This window comes from Opisthocomus hoazin, chromosome 9, assembly GCF_030867145.1.
Source record: "Opisthocomus hoazin isolate bOpiHoa1 chromosome 9, bOpiHoa1.hap1, whole genome shotgun sequence".
NCBI classification, from domain to species: Eukaryota; Metazoa; Chordata; class Aves; order Opisthocomiformes; family Opisthocomidae; genus Opisthocomus; species Opisthocomus hoazin.
This window is the reverse complement of record NC_134422.1, coordinates 37,921,760-37,941,459: the sequence shown is the minus strand read 5'-3', so window position 1 is coordinate 37,941,459 and position 19,700 is coordinate 37,921,760. Positions and strand designations below refer to the sequence as shown.

The following is a 19,700-nucleotide window of genomic DNA, read 5'->3' as shown; positions in this document are numbered from 1 at the left end:
AAAACACGTGTTCAGTGAAGTGTCAGTCATGAGAGGGGAGGACAGAAAAAATAATCGGGGATCACTCTGTAAACTATAAACATGTTCATCAAAATCATCTCAAGTGGGTTAAAGGGTGGTGATGTTTCATTTGCTGGCGAGTGCCTGAGAGCTCACTGGGCGATGTCAAGGGCTCTCTGCTTCTTGTTTTGATGGTTTCTTCATTTTGTTAATTGTAATAACTGTTAGATTTACACTGCAAAATTTCCAGACATCATGTGTTTCTTTTTAATGCCTATGAAGACTGCCCAGCTTACGGTTATTTACGTGTTAATGTCGCGTTTGACTCTAGCTTTATTCTCTGTTTCAGCAATAAAGAAGAGCAACAAAAATCCATTTTTATCAAATCGGAGCGAGGCGGGTTTAAGCTGAAGGAGAACGTGCAGTTTCACCTCTATATCAGCACGTCTCCTTGTGGCGACGCACGGATTTTCTCGCCGCACGAAGCAGCGCAAGAGGGTATGACAGCAGCCCTGCTCACCCAGGGGACTTGAAAGGATTCTTTGAGCACGTACAGGTGGCACAGTTAAAGTTCAGGTGTCTTCTTTCCTTTTAGTGTAGGTGTGTGTTAGATCTCTGCCAAAAAAATAAAAATCTGAGCTGTCCTTCTTGTGTGGTAGAAGTGTAGAGTGATCCACCACGGGGTCTCGGAGAGGCCGAGTGCGAAGCCAGTGAGTCAGCGAGCGCCTGTGCAGAACTAACCGGCCCCTCTCGCTGTTTCCAGCTTTTTAACGGTGGTGTCTGCCTGCCCCTTTCTCGACCTGTCTGTTAACTTCATTCTGACGCTGGAAGGCGCAGAACGGAATTGAAGAGCTACCTGCTGCGTCCTGCGCCTTCGTGGAAAGCTTGGTTTAATTGCAAGTGTGTTTTGGAAGGCCGTACTTGCGAGAGACGGCTGATGCTGTAGCTAATCTGCAAGGAGCAGTAGAAATTGTTGTGCAAGCCAGCAGGCAAATAGCTTTAATTGACTCTTTGTATTGTAATGCTGTCTGTAAAACACTTTGAGAATGTTTCTCAGCTGATTGGAAGTGTTTTTTGTCGTTTAGATCAAGGGGACAGGCATCCAAACCGCAAAGCCAGAGGACAGCTCCGGACAAAAATAGAATCTGGGGAAGGGACCATCCCCGTGCGCTCGACTACCACTATCCAGACGTGGGATGGCGTGTTGCAAGGAGAAAGGCTGCTTACCATGTCCTGCAGTGACAAGATAGCGAGGTGAGATACCGAACGAGTGGTTTCTCTGCGATCGCTTTTTATTGCTGAAGGAGCAAGGAGGGTTGCAGGATACCTGCAGTAAGCGTGCAGGTTATGGATTGGCTTCGTTGCGTAGACGTAGCGTGGGGGTGGCCACAACTCCCGTGATAAAGCTCTGATTCTTCACCTGCAACTGGTGTCAGACCTTCTGCTGGCTTCAAAGGCAAGGTGAAATCATCGTCTATCAGTCCAGCTGCTTCAGGTCACAACAGTTTTGTGTTGTATCACTGGGAAATAGCTTTCCCTCCCCCTCAAAGTAGTATAGCATTAGCAAAACAGTGCGATAAATACATTACATTAGTTACATTTGGATGCCTTCCTCTGAGGATACACATCCTTGCCCCATCACTGGAAACATTCACAGTCAGGTTGGATGGGGCTTTGAGCAACCTGACCTAGTGGAAGGTGTCCCTGCCCACGGCAGGGGGGTTGGACTAGATGATCTATAAGGTCCCTTCCGACCCAAACCAGTCTGTGATTCTGTGATATTGCAGATAAGTACATTTTCCATGGATAGATTTAGATTTGTATTTTTTTATACAGAGAAAAAGTGTTCCAGTTAAAAATCTTAACTGATGGGCACATTTTAATGTTTAACTTTAAAATTATTTTAAATTTAGTTTAAATATATTTACTGTAATTAAATATTTCCTCACCAATACTAGTGCTTTTGTTTATTTTTTACCTGATTCCTTCTTTGTTGTCCTTTTTGACAAAGATGGAAAGATTATTTTGTTCAAAATCGTAAATGGACAAATGATTACGCCCAAAAAAAATTTAGCAGCAGTTTCCTTTAACAAGTATCAGAAGTATGGGAGAGTTGCAATATAATTTTCTGAAATGAGTCTGTGTTCTTGCAGCCTCTGTGTTCTTGCAAAATAGATGAGAAATGCCAAGCTTTTCAGCTGATGATATTTTAATTATTTTTTAATTAAAATAGCTCTGCGTTTTTGTCAAGCTGCAGTTAGTCTGGTTCAGAATTTATTAAGTGTATTAAGTTGGAAATAATCTTGTGAGCTGTGTATGCCCAGTCGAACGTACAGGAGGAAGGTCACGTAATCGCTTTGTTCCTCTGGTCTCGTCTCAAGTAATCAGCCTCTCTACTGAAGGAAGACGTTTTACTTTAGTTTGAATCCCCCTAACGTGAATGGATAGGGCCTTTCAGAAGCTAGGACCGCGGGTTGCTGAAAGGTAATTCTACAAAAATGACATTTCGGTTTCTTTTATAATATTTAAAAAAACAATCACCAGTTAAATTCCCCAGCTTGGTGCCAGGGGCTTCTCCCAACCACCCGACATGGTAATTGTGTCACATTCATTCGACTTCTTTATCACATCGTAGTTGCTGTTAGTGCAAATGAAAAAAAAAAAAAAATGAAGACAGTTGTTGAGCTAGAACACCTTTGACTATTTTGTTGATTTTGTGTGATGCAGACCAGAATCCATCTCTCGCTTGCGTAGCTAGCTGTCACCTCTCCTTGGGGCTAATGGGAGTAATTTTGTTTGTGCCAGTGAAGGAAGCAAATAGAACCCCTTGACACAGAACACAGACTATATGACGGGTAAGGAGGCCCAAATTTTCATATTGTTTTTTTTCTTTTCTTTTTTCTTTTTTTTTTACATTTCCCTGACAGTTATGACCGTGCTTTGTCCATTTACATTTGAAAGAATGCATTGCTCTCTAGTGTCCAGCTGCCGGTCCGCCAGTATGGCTCAGCCCTGTGAATTCCCACTGAGCTTTCCCGAAGGTTCACGGGTCCCAGCCTGGAAAAGATGCGGATAAATTCAGGGTGCAGGATTGCACGGGCAGGAATACTCCTTGTAGCTGAACAGCCTCATCTGTGTGGATTATATGTGTAATCCAAGCTGTTATTTCCAGCTTCTGAGCACTTTGTTGCTGTGTGCTGTCTAGCACCCTCCTGAGCCTGGTGGGAACATCCAAGAAAAATTGTGAGAAACACAGAAAGGCCGTGAGTGTAATTCCATTTGGGTCAGAAGCGTTAGAACAGGATTATCCGAGTGTGTGAGTGCCTGGTGGCACTGCAGCACGGTGTTAGGGAGGTTTCTGTGACCAGAGTAACTGCTTTGGGACATGAATATACACGCATTTGTTCGAAACGTATCCTAACCTTGTTCCGTGGTACTTCATGATGTCCATTTTTGTCATTCTCCTTTTGATGTGTTTTTCTGCCCGCATTCGTTCTAGGTTTTTTGGCTTCGAGCAGTTACTTAACATCTCATGAAACGTTCCAGTTGTGGCTAATGTCTTGCTGAGAAGAGCAAAATTTTTTTTCACCCCATTTCATTGGTAGGAAGGCTGTAGGAGGTGAGAAGAGCTTTAGCATTCGGTCGAGTTGTTAAACGGGAAGTCATTGGTGCTCTTCTATGCTAAAGAAAGGAAAATATTATTTCTGATAATCTTTTGTGTGAAAGAACATCACATGCCTGTGCACTGGCCTAGTTTTGTGCTTGTTCAGAGTGGGAAATCGAAATGGATGTTTGTAACTCAGTCTTTCTCTCTTTCCCCAATGGCTTTGTCTTCTTGACCCCACCACCTAGTTTTCTGGGACTGATGAAGCTGCACAAACACATCTTAAAATCCTAGGGGTGCTCACTGAAGGCTGCATGTTCTGCAGCTACATCCATGCCTGTCCAGCTGTCTTTGAGTTGGAGAGCTGTTTCTAAGCGGCAAGCTCCGTGACAGAGCCGGTGTGATTTCTGAACAGCGGTAGAAAGAGCGGTTCTCCTCACCAGTTCTTAACCCAAGTGTCAGTGGCTGATGTGAGTGTAAGCACTTTGATACGTGGTGGCTGTGTGACACCTAGGTAAAATACCTGGGGGAAGGCGGTAGGAAACCACTACCCCAGGTGTAGCATCTGAGTAAACAGATGTAGCATCGGGTAGCCTCTCCAACCAGCAACCTGAGTCTTGACCCAGGCTCACTGGTATGCAGCAGATCCAGGCAACACCAGAAAAGTGGGGACAAGTCAGAGCTGTGTGGTTGCCAGCCTAGGTGCAGCTACAAGGGAAAACAGATTCCTTTTTCTGTAATAGCAGATCTGACCTCAGGATAAATTAAAATATGTTTGCGAGAAGTGCTACTGTCAAAGACCACGGACTCCTTGCACTTATTGATTTATAGCGTGGGCTGCTGACTGAGCTGCTTGATGGACAAGAAGCTCTGAATCCACTCCACTCCATGTAGAGATGTTGCTGCCTGTTTATGCTGTGGCTCATGAAAAGCATGGGCTGGTCATACAGATTCAGTTAATCCTTTACAGAAACAAAATAAAATCAGATTTAAAATCAGCAGCCAGGTTGGGATTAGCTGAGTGAAGTCAGCTCTGCCTGTTGGTTCTGCCAGGTGGTGAGCGTGATGCCCAGGTAGATGGGTGTCCACATCGTGCCCTGCCCAGCTGGGTCTGAGTTGGAGCTGAGCAGCAGAAGTGTCCCCGCACATGAACAGTGAACCACAGCAAACGTGGTTGCCGAGATGGACGAAAGCTTGTCACCGAGCTACAGAGCTGAAGGCCACCACAGGGCTCTGCAGGCATCCCTGGGGATGCTGCCAGGCTCAGACTTGGTAGGCAGATCACAGCAGTCCTGGGAGCCAGGAACATGCGGGACAACCCACGGGCGCAGCTCCTGCAAACACAAGCGCCTTCTGTTCGGAGCTAGCAGGAGCCCCGGGGCCTCCGGCGTCTTTGTGGTAGGAAGCAGGTTGCCCCCACATCTTGCGTGCACCGTGGTCGTGGGGAGCTCTTGGTTCATGTTGCAGCTCAAAAGAACTTGGAATCTTGGTGTCGCGGTGAGCCAAGCCTGCCTTTGGGATTACTTCCCGAGACAGCTCCTTGTCCGAGCTGCACGTCTCCAGGGCAGGAGATGCATGTGAAGAGGCAAAATGCTTTCAGGAGATAGCCTGACATCTTCCCACACCTTAGTTAACACCTTCTTTCCCTGGCCATCAGTTGCAGGTAGAAGCTTGTCATAAACAAAATGCTGACTGATTTTCCTTTCTTCATTGTTGTTGCTGTTTATAAATTATATTAAGAAGCGCAGCTCTTTGAATTGTAAACACTTGTTTGTGTCAGGTTTTGCAGTCTATCATAAATGTAACTTCAGTTTTTTCAACAGTAAACTCTCATTTTGGTAGTTATGGGAGAAGCTATTCATTTTCCTGCAATGAATTCTGGCACCAGGTCCACGTGCAGACCCCTGTAAATGCAATGTGTGGCAACTCACCTCCTCCACACTGCTGGATGCATAAATATTATTAGGAGTGATACTAAGGTGTTTGATATTAACGTCAGGCTTTATTGCTTACTGCTCTTAGGCTCACCTCATTTCTATATTTTCTCTAAAACAGTGCAAATAACAGAATATGCAGCTTGGGTTTGGAAGGTTCAGAGGAAAGTTTTTACCTGAAACGTGTATTTTCAACCTGGTCTGTTGGGGATTTTTTTGGCAAGAGGTACACTAGCACGCTCTGTGAAGGTGTTGCTGCAGAGTTAAATTTTACTTACCTTGTCATGTATCAGGAGCTGTGAAATCAACTGTACGTCCTGAAGAAACCAACAGACCTTTTAGGAATCCACTGTAGATACCCTTGCCTCGGAGCACACGGTAGTCTAAAGCAGAAGTGAGGGAACACAGCAAGGAGGAGAGGATTCTCCTGATTTGGTGTTGGTCTCTGGTTTCTCTGCCCTCTTTTTTTAATGTAGTGTGATTGAGAACAGCAGAAAGGTTGAGAAAGTGCATTCATTAAGAAGAGTGTGGCCAGTAGGTTGAGGGAGGTTCTCCTTCCCCTCTACTCTGCCCTAGCGAGGCCCCATCTGGAGTACTGTGTCCAGTTCTGGGCTCCCCAGTTCAAGAAAGATGAGGAGCTACTGGAGAGAGTCCAGCGGAGGGCTACGAGGATGGTGAGGGGACTGGAGCATCTCTCCTATGAGGAAAGGCTGAGGGAGCTGGGCTTGTTCAGCCTGGAGAAGAGAAGGCTGAGAGGGGACCTTATAAATGCTTACAAATATCTGCAGGGTGGGTGTCAGGAGGATGGGGCCAGACTCTTTTCAGTGGTGCCCAGCGACAGGACAACAGGCAACGGGCACAAACTGAAGCACAGGAAGTTCCGTCTGAACATGAGGAAGAACTTCTTCCCTCTGAGGGTGACGGAGCACTGGCACAGGCTGCCCAGGGAGGCTGTGGAGTCTCCTTCTCTGGAGATATTCAAGACCCGCCTGGACAAGGTCCTGTGCAGCCTGCTGTAGGTGACCCTGCTTTGGCAGGGGGGTTGGACTAGATGACCCACAGAGGTCCCTTCCAGCCCCAAACATTCTGTGATTCTGTAACAGGATGTAAGTGGTGAATATAGAATGAGGAAACCAGTGAGTGTGATAAATCTGTGAAATTCAGATTTCCCCAATGTGGTGCTCGTCTACAAAACCTCGCAGGTGAGAACACTACACAGAGAGTATCCTCTGTGTGAATAGCCAGGGGTTGAACAGAATTCACGTGCACAGATCTGCAAGGGCCATCGTTAGGGTCTGCTCTGTAAAGGTGGTGAGATGCAGTGCTTTGAAGGAGCGTTTCTCTGGGTGCATGAGCACAGGATGCTTTGCAGAGGAGGTGGAGGACATGGCAAAATCTCAATGGCAGGGAAAATTTAGTCTTTTGCGACTAAGCTAAACTGTAAACTGTAGAGCAAAGCAGGGAGACGAGGCACCCCGGGCTACACTCCCAGGCAGACATCTCAGCAGCGTTTCTGAGTTGAAGTGGTTTTTGGTTCGCACCTGAAAGTTTTCAGATGGCTGAATTTTTCGTGCTAAACAAAAATACTCAGCGGGAATCAGAGTTTTTACGTAAGAAGACGACTTCATTTAAAAAGGTGATCTGCTGGTACAACTTTGATGGGAATTGCTCAGAACAACAAACCTGATACCAAATAAGAGCGCTGCATGTAATTATGCGTTACTTCTTCCTCATAAGTGAACAGTGAATATATGAATATGTGAAATAACGAGGAGTTCAGAGAGGAGTAGTAGGAGGTTACTAAATGGATACATGTTCTGTGTTGGTCAGACCAGATGTAAGCTGTTGCTCCTCAGACAGCTTGCTCCATCTTGCATCATCTTCCTCAGCCGAGTGGTCCCGCTGAAATCAGTAAGACTTGTCTGCAGGAAAAAGTATCGCTTGTCCAGTGCCTCTTTCCCTTCTAAAGGCAAGCTGACTTCCAGCTGGGCTCGGGAGTGAGCTCTCGGTGGTGTTTTCTCCGATGGAGAAAGCGTTTTGGGAGACTCCCAGCACCCCTGCCCGGGCGCTGTGTCCCTCCCGCACGCTGCATCTCCCTGCTTCTCGGCTGTGGTCCCGCGGTTGTTTCTGGGGCTGTGCTGTAAGCCGGACTAGGGAAACTGCCTTTTCAAAATAGGAGGCCAGGGGTTGGTATTTTTTAAAAAAACAACTTGAATCATGTCACTGATTCGTGGAGAGCTGCACAAGCAGTGAGATTAGCAGGATGGGGAGGATGAGGGTGATGATAGGCAGAGTCCTCCTCAGTCAGGCTTGGCGCCGGGGAAATGATGGGGTGCAGCTTCAGACTTTATAGCAGCAGCAGATCACAGTGTCCCTTGACTGTCATCCTCCTTGTTTTTTTTAACGGTTTGGAGCTGCTCGTTTGCCAGATAGCCAGACAGGGTTATAACTTCTTTTTCCTTGTCCCAGAAAAGCAGCAGTAGCTGATACGTGCAGTGATGGGAGCACTGATCTTCCTAGCCCAGGTGCCACTGCGGTGTGTCGGGCCATTGCGGTGTGCTGGCTGGCCTGTCTGAGGGAAGAGGAGAGCTGTGGCTTTGCTTGGCAAGCTCCTCTTGCTTAAATACTTTTCTCATTATTGCTAGAAGAGCTTTAGAAACGTTGCTGCCTCATCAAACGTGGTAGAGCTTAAACATCGCCTCAGTCAGCCCCTGGTAGAGAGTGAACCAAGCAGCTTGGTGACTCTGAGTTATCCCCTGGCTCACAAAAGGCGACTCGGAAGCAAAAAGCCGGTTCAGGATGAGCAGGTACGCCTTTGTTTGAACTTTCTGGCGTCACGTCAGGTCGCTTTTCCTTGCGCTGTGCATCGCTCGCCGCACGGCAGAGCTGACGCTGAAGGAGTATCGCAGGCTGCTGGCGTTCGGCTGCAGGTAGCCCCATCCGCACCGGCTGCCCCAGCTCCCCTGGCACTGGGGGGCCGACTCGTTGATGGGGAGCTGTTCAGCCCAACAACCGTGGTCGTACTCGGCTGCTGAGTGACGAGATCGAGACCCCGCAGCTCAAATCAAGGCACCTGTATGTGAGTGCCGGCAGTCTGGATGGACCTAAATCCTGTGGCTCGTGATTTGATTCAATATAAAAGCTTGTATTTTAAATACCAGTTTTATTGTGGAGTTTTATAGAGGTTGTAAGAGAAAATTCATGTAGCAACTTAAAACCAGAACGCTCTGATTACGTAAAATACCGTCACAAGCGGCGGTAGTTTCATGCTCGGCTAAGACAGGCGTCTCAGATTGTTCCAGTGAGCAGGTTGACGCTGGAGGCTGTCTCCCTGCCTGCTGCTCTGCCCCTTCAGCAACCCTCTTGTCTGTGTGCCTTCCCGTAGGCGTTTCAGTATCGCCGCTGATGTGATGCAGCGTTCCTGCCTTCTGCTCACGCTCGTACTTCTCCCTGCGGTGCCGTGCTCCTGCTGTCATGGTGAGCAGGGACTCTGCATGGGTCCGGTCTGCTCTGATCTGCCCAGTAAGACTGGACCCAAGATCAGGCATTTCACATGGGAGCTCTGCGGTTCTGCCCATAGCTGGTGCAGGAGGGATTTAAACTGCTGAATTGGTGATGGGAGAGTTGTCTTCCGTGACTGCTTTCTCGAGCCATCGAATGCTCCTAAACGAGTCCTGCGCTGCAGGCAGGGTCTGTGCCCGCTCTGCTGCGGTGTGGAGAGGTTCATTTGTGTCACAGGCTACCTCTGAGCCTTGGAAGGCTGGAGTTTGTAAACTAGATTGAAGTTGCTTCAGATACTTAACCCTTTTCTGATACTATTTTTAATGCAGAGAAAAAATCCTTTGCGTAATTGTTTCATTGGAAAGGCAAGACAGATTTTAATAACGTTTTCTGTAATAAATCTTGCTTTTTCTGCTCTACACCTCATAGTTTGTAGTGAAATGCAGAGTTTGGCCCATTAACTTCCAGAGAGGTTGTGGTTTCAGTAACGTCAGTGCTAGATTGATGGCATTTGTTGGCTTGCATTCTGACAAGTCGTGCTTGTACACGGGAAGGACCAGGCAGTTCGACCCTTGCAGGAGGCAGTGCCTGTGGCCTTTTGAAAACTGATGCGTGGTGTTGGTGTAGCAGTCTGTATCGATAAAGGCTGTTTTTAGTGTACGTGCTAATGGAGGTGAGAAATTACTGCTTGACGGAAAGAAGTACAGTATAAAAAAGGAGCAACGAGAAACTCTCTGTGCAGTCCTGCCTTCTGCCTCTGTTACAATCCACAGAACTGCATTTGGGTTTCATGTTTATCTCTGCGCTACTGCGAGTTTCTGGCACAAGTATCCATTTCTACAGATGTGTTCTTTTATTACAACAATTGAAATTTAAAGCTAGTTTTATAAACCTAACCACCATCCAACCCTGCCTCATCAACGTCAAGAGCTTGAGGCTTTGGCTGTACGAAAGGTCTCTGAAAACCTTGTCACAGAAGAATAGCTTCTCCTTGCAGCAAGGCAGCTGCCCCAAACCCGGCGCTGGCGAGCACGTACCGCGGGGTAGACGTGGTGTCCCCCAGCCCAGCAAAGCAGCAGGCGTGTGGGCAGTCACCGAGTAGCTCCTGTAATAGCGGTTCCTGCAGTTCATCTTGCAGGAGCTTGTGCGGGTGTCCACGCTCCTCCTTTTGATCGGAAGAAGTTGAGCAAGACAAACTTCAGCTTTCATTTTCTGTGCCAGTGAAGGTCACCGAGCGTGGGAGGAAGCAGCAAAACACAAGCTCTGGGAGTACCAAAGGCTGAAGCAAGGAAAAGGATCTGGCAAAGGTTTTATTTCGGGAGCTAGGGCTTGCCAGGGGAATGCTTTGGCCTTTTTAAAAATGTCTGTCTGTCACAAAAGTACTGTTTGAGAAAAGCAAAATGTGATGCACCTCACTGCAGGAAGCTCGCTTCGTGTGTCTGCCAGTTTCAGATACAATTGTAGGACCCCGGTTTGCCGTGCTTAGCCTTGAATTCTTTCCAGGTGTTTCTTCCTTAATGTTATCTGTGTATGTAGCGGTGTCCAGTTCTGGGCTCCCCACTTCAAGAAAGATGAGGAGCTACTGGAGACAATCTAGCGGAGGATGATGAGGGGACTAGAGTATCTCTCCTAGGAGGAAAGGCTGAGGGAGCTGGACTTGTTTAGCCTGGAGAAGAGAAGGCTGTGAGGGGACCTTATAAATATTTATAATTATCTCAAGGGTGGGTGTCAGGAGGACGGGGCCAGACTCTTCTCAGCGGTGCCCAGCAACAGGACAAGGGGCAACGGGCACAAACTGAAGCAGAGGAAGTTCCAGCTGAACATGAGGAAGAACTTCTTCCCTCTGAGGGTGACGGAGCCCTGGCACAGGCTGCCCAGGGAGGTTGTGGAGTCTCCTTCTCTGGAGATATTCCAGACCTGCCTGGACGCGGTCCTGTGCAGCCTGCTCTGGGTGACCCTGCTTGGGCAGGGGGTTGGACTGGGTGACCCACAGAGGTCCCTTCCAACCCCGACCATTCTATGATTCTGTATGCTTCTCTATGCTTGATGCAGGTAATACTGCGAATAGCAAGAAAATACTGTTGTGATTCGCTCGGCACTGGAAGCACCTGTGTGCTTACAAAATTCCAGCCACGGAAAGGTCCTTAGAAAGGCATCTAGGCTCTGGGAAGCCATAATTTTCACTTCATATCTTTACTCTGCTGTTTAGCTGTTGATTGCCTTTTCAGTGTTATTCAAAATATGCCTTTATTCAATGTAAAATATGCCTTATTTTTCATTAGCACAGTATTTTTACTCACTCATTAGGGCCAGCTTTTTTAATGACAGGTGAGTAAGCGAATGCACGTTGCCTCCATTTTCATCCCCAGTAAAGCTACGCAAAGAAATTGTTTCCTCAGATTGCAATTTTTCTTTTACCCTTTTTTTTCCCCCCCCCCAAACATTTTGCACGTCTCGTAGCCAACATGCGTAGTTCAGTTTTTGCAGCGGTGAAGGAGTGGTGCTGTATAGTTTCTAGCCTGACCTGGTGACGATGTGTAGCCATGCCACCCCAGCACAGGGTGCAAGAAACGCTGTTCGAAACATCCGCGTTCCCTGTTTTCCTAGGGGAACCTTGTGACCCAGTTTAGGATGGGACCTCCAGTAAGGACAAGCGTTCTGTGTGAGCACGAGAGCTTCCGTTTTTGCTCATCTGTTTTATTCAAGCACCAAAAGAATCTTTCCTGCTGCTTGTGTTTGGGCGTTGCGGTTGTACTCAAGTAGGCTGTTTTAATGGTGCCAAGCTGTTTGCAAGCGTACCTCGGAGACAAGGACAGCCAACGTACTCTGGAGGGGACCTGGAGGTGCTAAAAGGTACTAGGTATGCATGTTACCTACAGATTGAGAGCCAGAACTTGATCAAATGAACGCACCTACCAAAAAGCTTCAGTGTTTTGCCCCTGTGCATGCTGTGTCCCTGCCACCAGACCTGATCCAGTGTAGGTCGCCGTGGTGCAGACAGGGATTTATGGCTGGAGTCTATGAAGCAGCTGAAGTGAGCAAAGAGCATATGCACTCTTTGCATGTTTTCAGTTTTGACATTCAGTTTTCGCCCTGCCCATGGATATTGCCAGCAGCTACATATGTCTTTTCTGGCAGCAGGATGTGGACAGTTTGGCTAGGGTGTCCAGGACGAGCTTTTCTTTATGGTGATGAAGTGCTGAGGTCTTGCAGACACAATCCTTCTTGCCTTCTGGGAAGGGTGGTTTGCCCACTGCTAGGTGTCTTTTGGAGGCGTCAGCTACTGCTTCTGACTGAGGATCTCACAGTTTGGCTTTCTCCGATGGAATGATCCTGTCCATCTCTGACATTAGGGTGCTGGAAAATGCATCACCAGACCTGTTAGCAGGGGAGTAAACTTACGGAGTCTTCTCCTGAAGTGGGTGCTGACAGTAGACCTGGTGCTATAGGTCATCTTACTCAGGATTTCGTTGAGCATCCCGTAAGCTGATCTCTGAAATTCTGGCAGGTGTCACAGCTATGCTACCATAGTCATGTGGTGGTCAAGAGGAAGGGTTGAAAGTCTGGTCCATTGTGATTGACTGCTGTTATGTCTGGCAGATGTTACTTGTTCCATTAAAAAGAAAGTGTTTTTTTTGTTTTTTTGTTTTGTTTTTCCCTCCCTCTTAGGTGGAACGTATTGGGTATTCAAGGAGCCTTACTTAGCCTCTTTGTGGAGCCAATTTACTTCTCTAGCATCATCTTGGGGAGTTTATATCATGGGGATCATCTATCCAGAGCCGTATACCAGAGGATAGCAGAGATAGAAGATCTACCACCTCTTTATACACTCAACAGACCTTTACTTAGTGGCAAGTATCTAATGGAGAAGGCCGTGCCGGTAACTAAGTCTGTTCCAGTAGCAATGTGATATTGCAGTTCTCAAAACCTTGCAAGTTATGTACTGTGAGTAAACTGCTTTCTGATTACAACAGAGAAGTTATGGTCTAAACGTAATATAGATACTCAGTCAGAAATACCGTAGCGAGGACCCTTCGGGGGTTAAAAGGTGGAAGGAGCTGGGGTATGAACCTTTGGATGCGGTTTCCCATAATTGTTGTCTGGAGCATGTCCTAGCAATAGGTGAAGCAAGTTTGAAGGCCCCAGCTTGGTGAAACCTCTTCCCACCCGTGAAATAATGTGTTAGCTCTCACTGTTGCTTCTCTTGCCATTGCAGATATTTGTTGAACGGCCATGTCGTTAATGAGTGTGCCAAGATAGACACATTGGGTTCACAATTTCTAGATCAATAACCAGCTAAAAATGGATGGAGAGAACATCTCAGCTGCCATTGGTTGTATTTTCTTTTTGTCATCAATCTCTGTTGGATGCAGCATTGGCTTTCATTAGCATGGCACCCAACTTGTTTGCATGACCCGATAAGCACAGTATTTTCATTTCCACTTTGTAGGTTAGTGCAGAAGTGCTGCATTCAGAGCCTGGTGGCACATTCTTTGGGAATATTTTTAACAGAGCGTTAAATATATCTGACAGACAGCAATATGACAAGGGTCAGCTGGTGTAGTTAGCGGTTGTCTTTTGCAGCTGCTGTTGACCATTGAAGTACTGTTCTCTGGCTGTGCGCTGATCCTAGGCTCTAGTGGGGCTAAGAGGAATGGCAGTATTTGAATGAACAGGTCGTAACTTCTAACTGAGCTGCGGCTTTCAAAGGAACGTTCTGGAAAGTCTTAAATTCTAAAACTGCTAGTTACAGTAATTCTGTGAAAGCTTTAATACTGAAATCTCTTACCCTCCCACTCCTTGTGTGCATTGCTGTGTTCTGTAGAGCTTGGCTTTTGGCATGTGTCTGTTTATTTTCCAGGAAATAAAAGCTCAGTATTTTAAAGCATGTTGAAAGTTTGACATGAATTTTTAAAATGGATTTAGGGAGCCAGTGGGGGAAAGAGCCTGTTGAGCAACCAGCATTTCTTTAGATAAGCAAGGTAATTAATAAGGATTCCTGAACTAGGACGCATTAAAATGTTAACTAACATATTTGTCCTGATATTAGCAAATAAGTAACAGTTACAACACTCACAGTACCTAATATTAAATTGTTGTATGGGCATAGTAGCTGATGCATGGACTGTTTCTGCCTGATTTGGGGGAATTTTTATCGGTTCTTCAAGACAGAGGGTTTGGAGTGGGGTGGGAGGAGTTTTTGTTATCCTTTTCACAACATATAACAGTACCTTGTCATCCTAAAAGTCATCTTTCTGCGATACTGATACCTTGTGTTTGCCATGAAATAGCACCATCTGTTTAAACAGTTCAGCTGGGACTTGCTGAGCAGTAGAGGGAGTTCAGAAATGTTCTCAGCGGTTGGGTTTTCATGAAAATACACATCTCAAGAATGTATGGGAAGCTGCTTTGGGAGGTTGGGTGGAGAATTGCGTTGATTCATTTTCTTCTGCTGGTTCACTCTTGAAAGCTAGTCTTCTGACCCGTGCTGTTGGGTTCAGCTGGGGCATCGGTGTGGCTACCCATCTGCCCTTTGGTTCACACAATGGTGTGTTCTTAGCTTGAATAAGCCCTGCAGAAATAAGAACCTGTCCCCAGTTCTGTGTTCCTCCTGGGACCACACATGCAACTGTGTGATGGTGACTCATTTCTACCAGAGGGATGAACTGAAAGAGAAATAACTGTCTTTCCCCACTGTCTCACCCGTTTAGCTGAGAAAGTACTGTAAAAACTTTTTTTTTCCTCTCATAAAACAAGTTTTAGGTCTGCAGAGACAACTGCATTAGGTCAAAGTCAGACTGAGTTATTGTTACCTACTGCTAAAAATTGTCTTTTCATCATCTTTCTTTCCTCATAGGAGATTTTTCTACCCATCCCTCCTTTTGACAGCAAGTTAAATGTGAACATGCATATCAGAATAGCTGGTTTTCAGCTAGGGGATGAGAGAAACACGTAGCTTGATAGAAAACTCCCTCCCCATGCTGCCTCTTGGAAGCCTTTTGGCTGCAGGACCCAGCCTTTGAGGATGCCTTTACCACCGCAGCACTGAGGGCACGTAAGCTCTCACGGAGAACTGGCCAGCTCACTTGAGCAGAAGATGGGTTCAGATCTCGTGGTCTTCTAGAATAACCTGAAAAAGGATCGATTTCTCAATCAAATAAAATGGTGATGGTTGTATAAATCAGCCAGTAACAACGTGCGAGTCTGCAGGTGATCTGCACAGGCTTTCCTCTCCACTGTGGGAGATGGGCACGAAGGCATTAACCTGGGGTGGAATTAGGGTGGCAGAGCTCAGCAAATACTCCCTTTAGAGACTCAGCCCTTGAAAATCCTTGGCAGCAGGAGTCATTAGATAGAAGAGAGCATAAAAGACAAGGTCTCTGCCACTGAAGGCAGCTAGCGTGAACCAAATTTCATCACAAGCTCTTCTTCACTGGAGGTAGCCAGGGTGAACCAGATTTCATCAGGCATCTGTCCTTGTGGTTCCTGCTGCTGGTAGGTGTGCTCGGACGCCCGAGGACCCGGGCTGATGGCATCTGCTGGGGCTATGACCACAGAGCAGACGGCAGGCTGGGCCCCGACATGCTCTCCTGTCCACGACGGCTGCTCAGCCGAGCTCCAAACCCTGTAGTAGTGTCTGCTTCTGTGGACAACGCCTTTTTTCTCAGCTGTGATTATAATATTAAACAGGCAAAGTTTTCGCTGTTTTGATGTCCAGTCAGTTGATGTTTTCTTATGTTTCTCCAGAGCTTCCTGCCTTTTACCAGAGCATTGTCAGAAATTATGTTGGTGGTGTTTTTGACCCGTTCTTTGTGGTGCTGCTGACGGGTATTTCTTATTTTGGTTCTCGGATGAAATGTCGTGGAGAAGTGTCACATCTGCTGATTATCTTGTCACCAGCGTAAGAAATGTCTTAGGCAAGACCAAGACGTTAAGGTATGAGCTGTCTAGCCCGCTACTCTTCCCACAGGTAGTTAGGCAGTGATGAGCAGAAGGAAACAGTAAGCCTCTGCAGATACCTCCCGAGAGCTGCAGCAGTAGTCTGCAGACCAGGGACATCCAGAGTTGGGTATTGAGGGTCTTCATGTTTAGAAATCCTTAATGGATCTTTCTTTCATAAACTCCTGGTTTTGTTTTTCGAACTGTTTTAGACTTTGTGCCATCCGCAGCCTCCTTTCGTAAGGAGGGCTGTAAGACGTGTAAAGATTTCTGCGACGGAATTTCCCTTCTGCTTATTTGATGAGGTTCTCCTCAGTGCTGTGTGTGATACAGGCTATAAGCGGTTGTGTCATGGCACTTTTGTTATGGTGCTCAGCTTTCTATACCTCTGCAGTATTCCTACGTAAGCCCTATTTTGTGGGAGCTGAAAAGTCTTCGTCTGCTTTGTTGTTCCTTGCGTAGAGACCCTTCCACGTAGGGATCATCCCTTCCATTTCACAAGCGTGGTTTTGAGCTAGCGAGACCAGAGCAGCACCTGATAGTCAAGATCAAGCCGCAGTACTGGTTTGTATGGTGGCATCATGAGATTCTGTTCAGTTCCGTGATCCTTCAGTAAAAATTCCGAACATTCCCTTTGCTTCCTTTGAGTTTTTTGTGGAACCCTTCCAGACGTTGCTGTATTTACAGCTGTGCCCAGCAGGGCGGTAGTGTAGTTCCTGCAGCCTTCATGGCACAGATGTCGTGTTTATTGACTGGTGGTTCCCTGGCACGCGTCTAAACCCCTTGAAAACTGGCGTCGCGTTGGCCGCCTTTCATCCTGGAGAACCCGTGTGGTTTGCGTGAGAGGTTATGGACCATGGCTGCTGCTCCTGCTGCCTCGTCTTTAGCTTCCTTGAACGCGGTGGAATATTGTCTGGGTACTGTAACCCACATTTGCTTACTTCGTACACATATCCTATTTTTACTAGCACCTCAGTTTGAGATGGCTCCTCTGAAATATTGCCTGTGAAGAGGGGCTTCGGCCTGGGAACCCACCCACCCTTTTTGCAAAGCATAAATTCATTTTTCATACACGGGAAGACTTCAGCCACCACAGCAAGAGTGGTTATTGTAAATGTTCGTGCCTCAGCACTCCTCGGACTGCTATCTACATTGGCGCTTTTTTTTTTTTTAACAAAAATAAATCCTTCAGCAGAACCTTTGGTGATTTTTTTGGGCTGTTTCCTTGGTACCTTATCCTCCTATTCACATTGGTGTTTTTCAGCTATCTCCTTTTTAATGAAGCTTTTTTGAGCTCTGTCCTCAAAGAACTGTCAAGCTTTATGATTTGCATAAGCCCTGGCACAAAGAGCTGTGACCTTTGATTTTGCTTATTATACCCCATTATAATAATATCCAACAATAAGTACTGGGCAATGTTCTCTAAATAGCTTAGTTATATCAGTTTTCAAATGAGAATAAAATATTTAACTTTCTATCCGAGCTTTATCTCCCATTGCTAGTTTCAGCTTATTGTGCTATGTTCGTGTCCAGATTTTGAGGGGGAAGATGTGATCCACACAAAGTGTTCTCAGATGCTTTGCTTTGGAGATGGCCTTGGTTTCCTGTCCGTGCTACCCGTGACCCACCCTCAGGGACTCCTTCGCCATCTCTCTGGGGTTCGTGCAGATGGTTAAGCAGCTGAACAGGGTTTTTTAACTCTTATTTGAAATTCTGACTCTGTTTTTCCATTTGTTTATTTAATGGCATCAAAATAACCTGAGGAATGGCCGTGGAAATGTGGAGCATGCTGGAGTTCAGCTGTCTCACCTTTATTTGGTTTGCTTGTATAGGTGCTTGTGACGCCACAGCTGGCGTGAGTCGCCGACAGGGCGGGAGCAGGCTCAGGGCCCAAATGGTGTTTTGCAGTACTCGGTCTATATCTGGTCACTGTTCTTGTTCAGCAGTGTATGGAGCAAAAGCAAAGGTAATAGCGTAGATGTAATTAAATTAAAGAAAAAATTGCGACTGACAGGCGTGTCGTGTGGTGGCGGTTTCTTAGCCCTCTTGCCTCAGTAGTTTTTGGTAAAACCAATTTTTGATGAAGAGGTTTGTCAGCGTGGGGCTGCTTCACGTCAGCTTCACAAAAGCAGCCTGAATTTAGACGCTTTTGGAGCCTCGGCGCCGAGATTCGTTTTGGGTGCAGCCAAAGCTTCCAACTTATTAGGTGTTTCGGCGCAAGCCTCGTGTTGCATTTGCCCCCCAGCGGCACAGGACACGTCGCGTGGTGCGCGGTCAGCTCCGGGTTTCGGGAGGCGTGGGGCACGCGTTCGCTGCCAGCTGCTCGGAAGGACCGCAGGCGTTGGGGCGAGGACTTCTCTCGACTCTCGTCACAAAGCCCTGTTCTTGCCGGCTCTTCCTCAAGTATCGCTTGTGTGACGTTCGTGACGGTATCTGCTCCGCAGGGATCGCCGTAGGTGCTCCCGGAGCGGTCAGTGCCTGGATCCCGCATCCCTGCTCACCGGTTGACAGGTCGGTGGGTGTAGCCCTGTGGCATCCTATGGATGCTGTAGGTACCTCTGCTCTGTTTCAGCTCCTGGATGTCTCTCCTAAAAGAGCTTTTCAGGAAACTTGTTCTGATTCTCAATGTTTTCATCTTATATTTTAAGAAAATAGGGAGTGGTAGGGTTATTTTTTATTATTTACTTACTTAATTACTGGTTATCAGTCATAGTGACCAGGTTGACGTATACCAAGCGTAAAAATACAGCAGCTTCAGAAAGTTCAATGTGACCGATATTTCAAGATGTTTGTTTGTTTATTAAATAAGCAATTGATTATAGTGAGCAAATCGAATTCCAATGTGTCGTTCGGACCTTGTAGGTCTGGCACACTCTCGGTGCTGTGAGACCCGGGCCAAGTGAGCCTGAGGTTGGGTTGACTTTGGTTATTATTACGTTTCAGATACCAGCCAGAAACGCATCTTGCTGCAACGCTCACGTTCAACTTACACAAACTCACTAGTTTTTGTAAAGCGTAGGACCTAGCGTGACCTTAGAGTAGACCTGAAATAGGGCATGGTACTGCGGTGGTTGGACACTCAGTGCATCTCTGCAGCGTTGGGGTGCCTTGGGGGAGTAAACCCTGCCCGGGGCCGACGGCCGGGCTCTCTTCACGTGTGGGATGGGCTTCTGGTGGCTTTGCTTCTCCATCAGTAGAGACGCAGCCGCGTTTCGGAGGCGTCACACAATTTAACATCTGAGCCAAAGGAGCCATGTTCTCTCTCGAGTCCCGCAGTTCACCATTCCTGGGCCGTGTAAAGCAGGGAGGCAGCTGAAGCACCGCCGGATTTCCGCTGCAAGGCTCCGACGTCTGCCCGTTTTGGCTTTCTGCAGAGGATCCTGAGGATCCTTGTCTGGCTTGGATGCCCTCAGCTGCTGCCTGTGCTAGTCACGCCGTGCCCCGGCGTAGTCTGTAAGAAGGAGGGTATAGATTGTCAGCTTTTAAAGAAACGCACTCAACAGCTGCTGCAATGCAGGCACCTTCACGCCGTGGTTTGCAAGGCATCCTGCCCTCTCATACCGCTGCTCTGACCCAACTCCCTTTTTGTGAGGGAAAGCGATAAAGCGCATTGTAGGCACTTCTAAGTAAGCGTGACCTCTCTGAAGAAGACCAAAGATGAAGTCCAGGGTGCTTAGCTGAATTGTAACTGTGCGTTGAAACACGATCAGGGTACAGCCTAG

The 19,700-nt window shown here is 47.0% G+C and overlaps 1 protein-coding gene across 4 annotated transcripts in view; it reads left to right on the top strand.

The window, feature by feature from the left end:
* ADARB1 (adenosine deaminase RNA specific B1) overlaps nt 1–19,700 on the top strand; it is an 88,581-nt gene that overhangs the window by 61,100 nt on the left and 7,781 nt on the right. For all 4 annotated transcript variants that reach the window (XR_012765026.1, XR_012765025.1, XM_075430471.1 and 1 more), the window contains exons 7-9: nt 350–498; nt 1,086–1,254; nt 12,709–12,890. Coding sequence is in view for 2 of the 4 variants with exons in the window: in XM_075430471.1 (XP_075286586.1) it covers nt 350–498; nt 1,086–1,254; nt 12,709–12,890 (500 nt within the window). In the remaining 2 variants the exon portion in view is untranslated. The remainder of the gene's footprint in view (nt 1–349; nt 499–1,085; nt 1,255–12,708; nt 12,891–19,700) is intronic.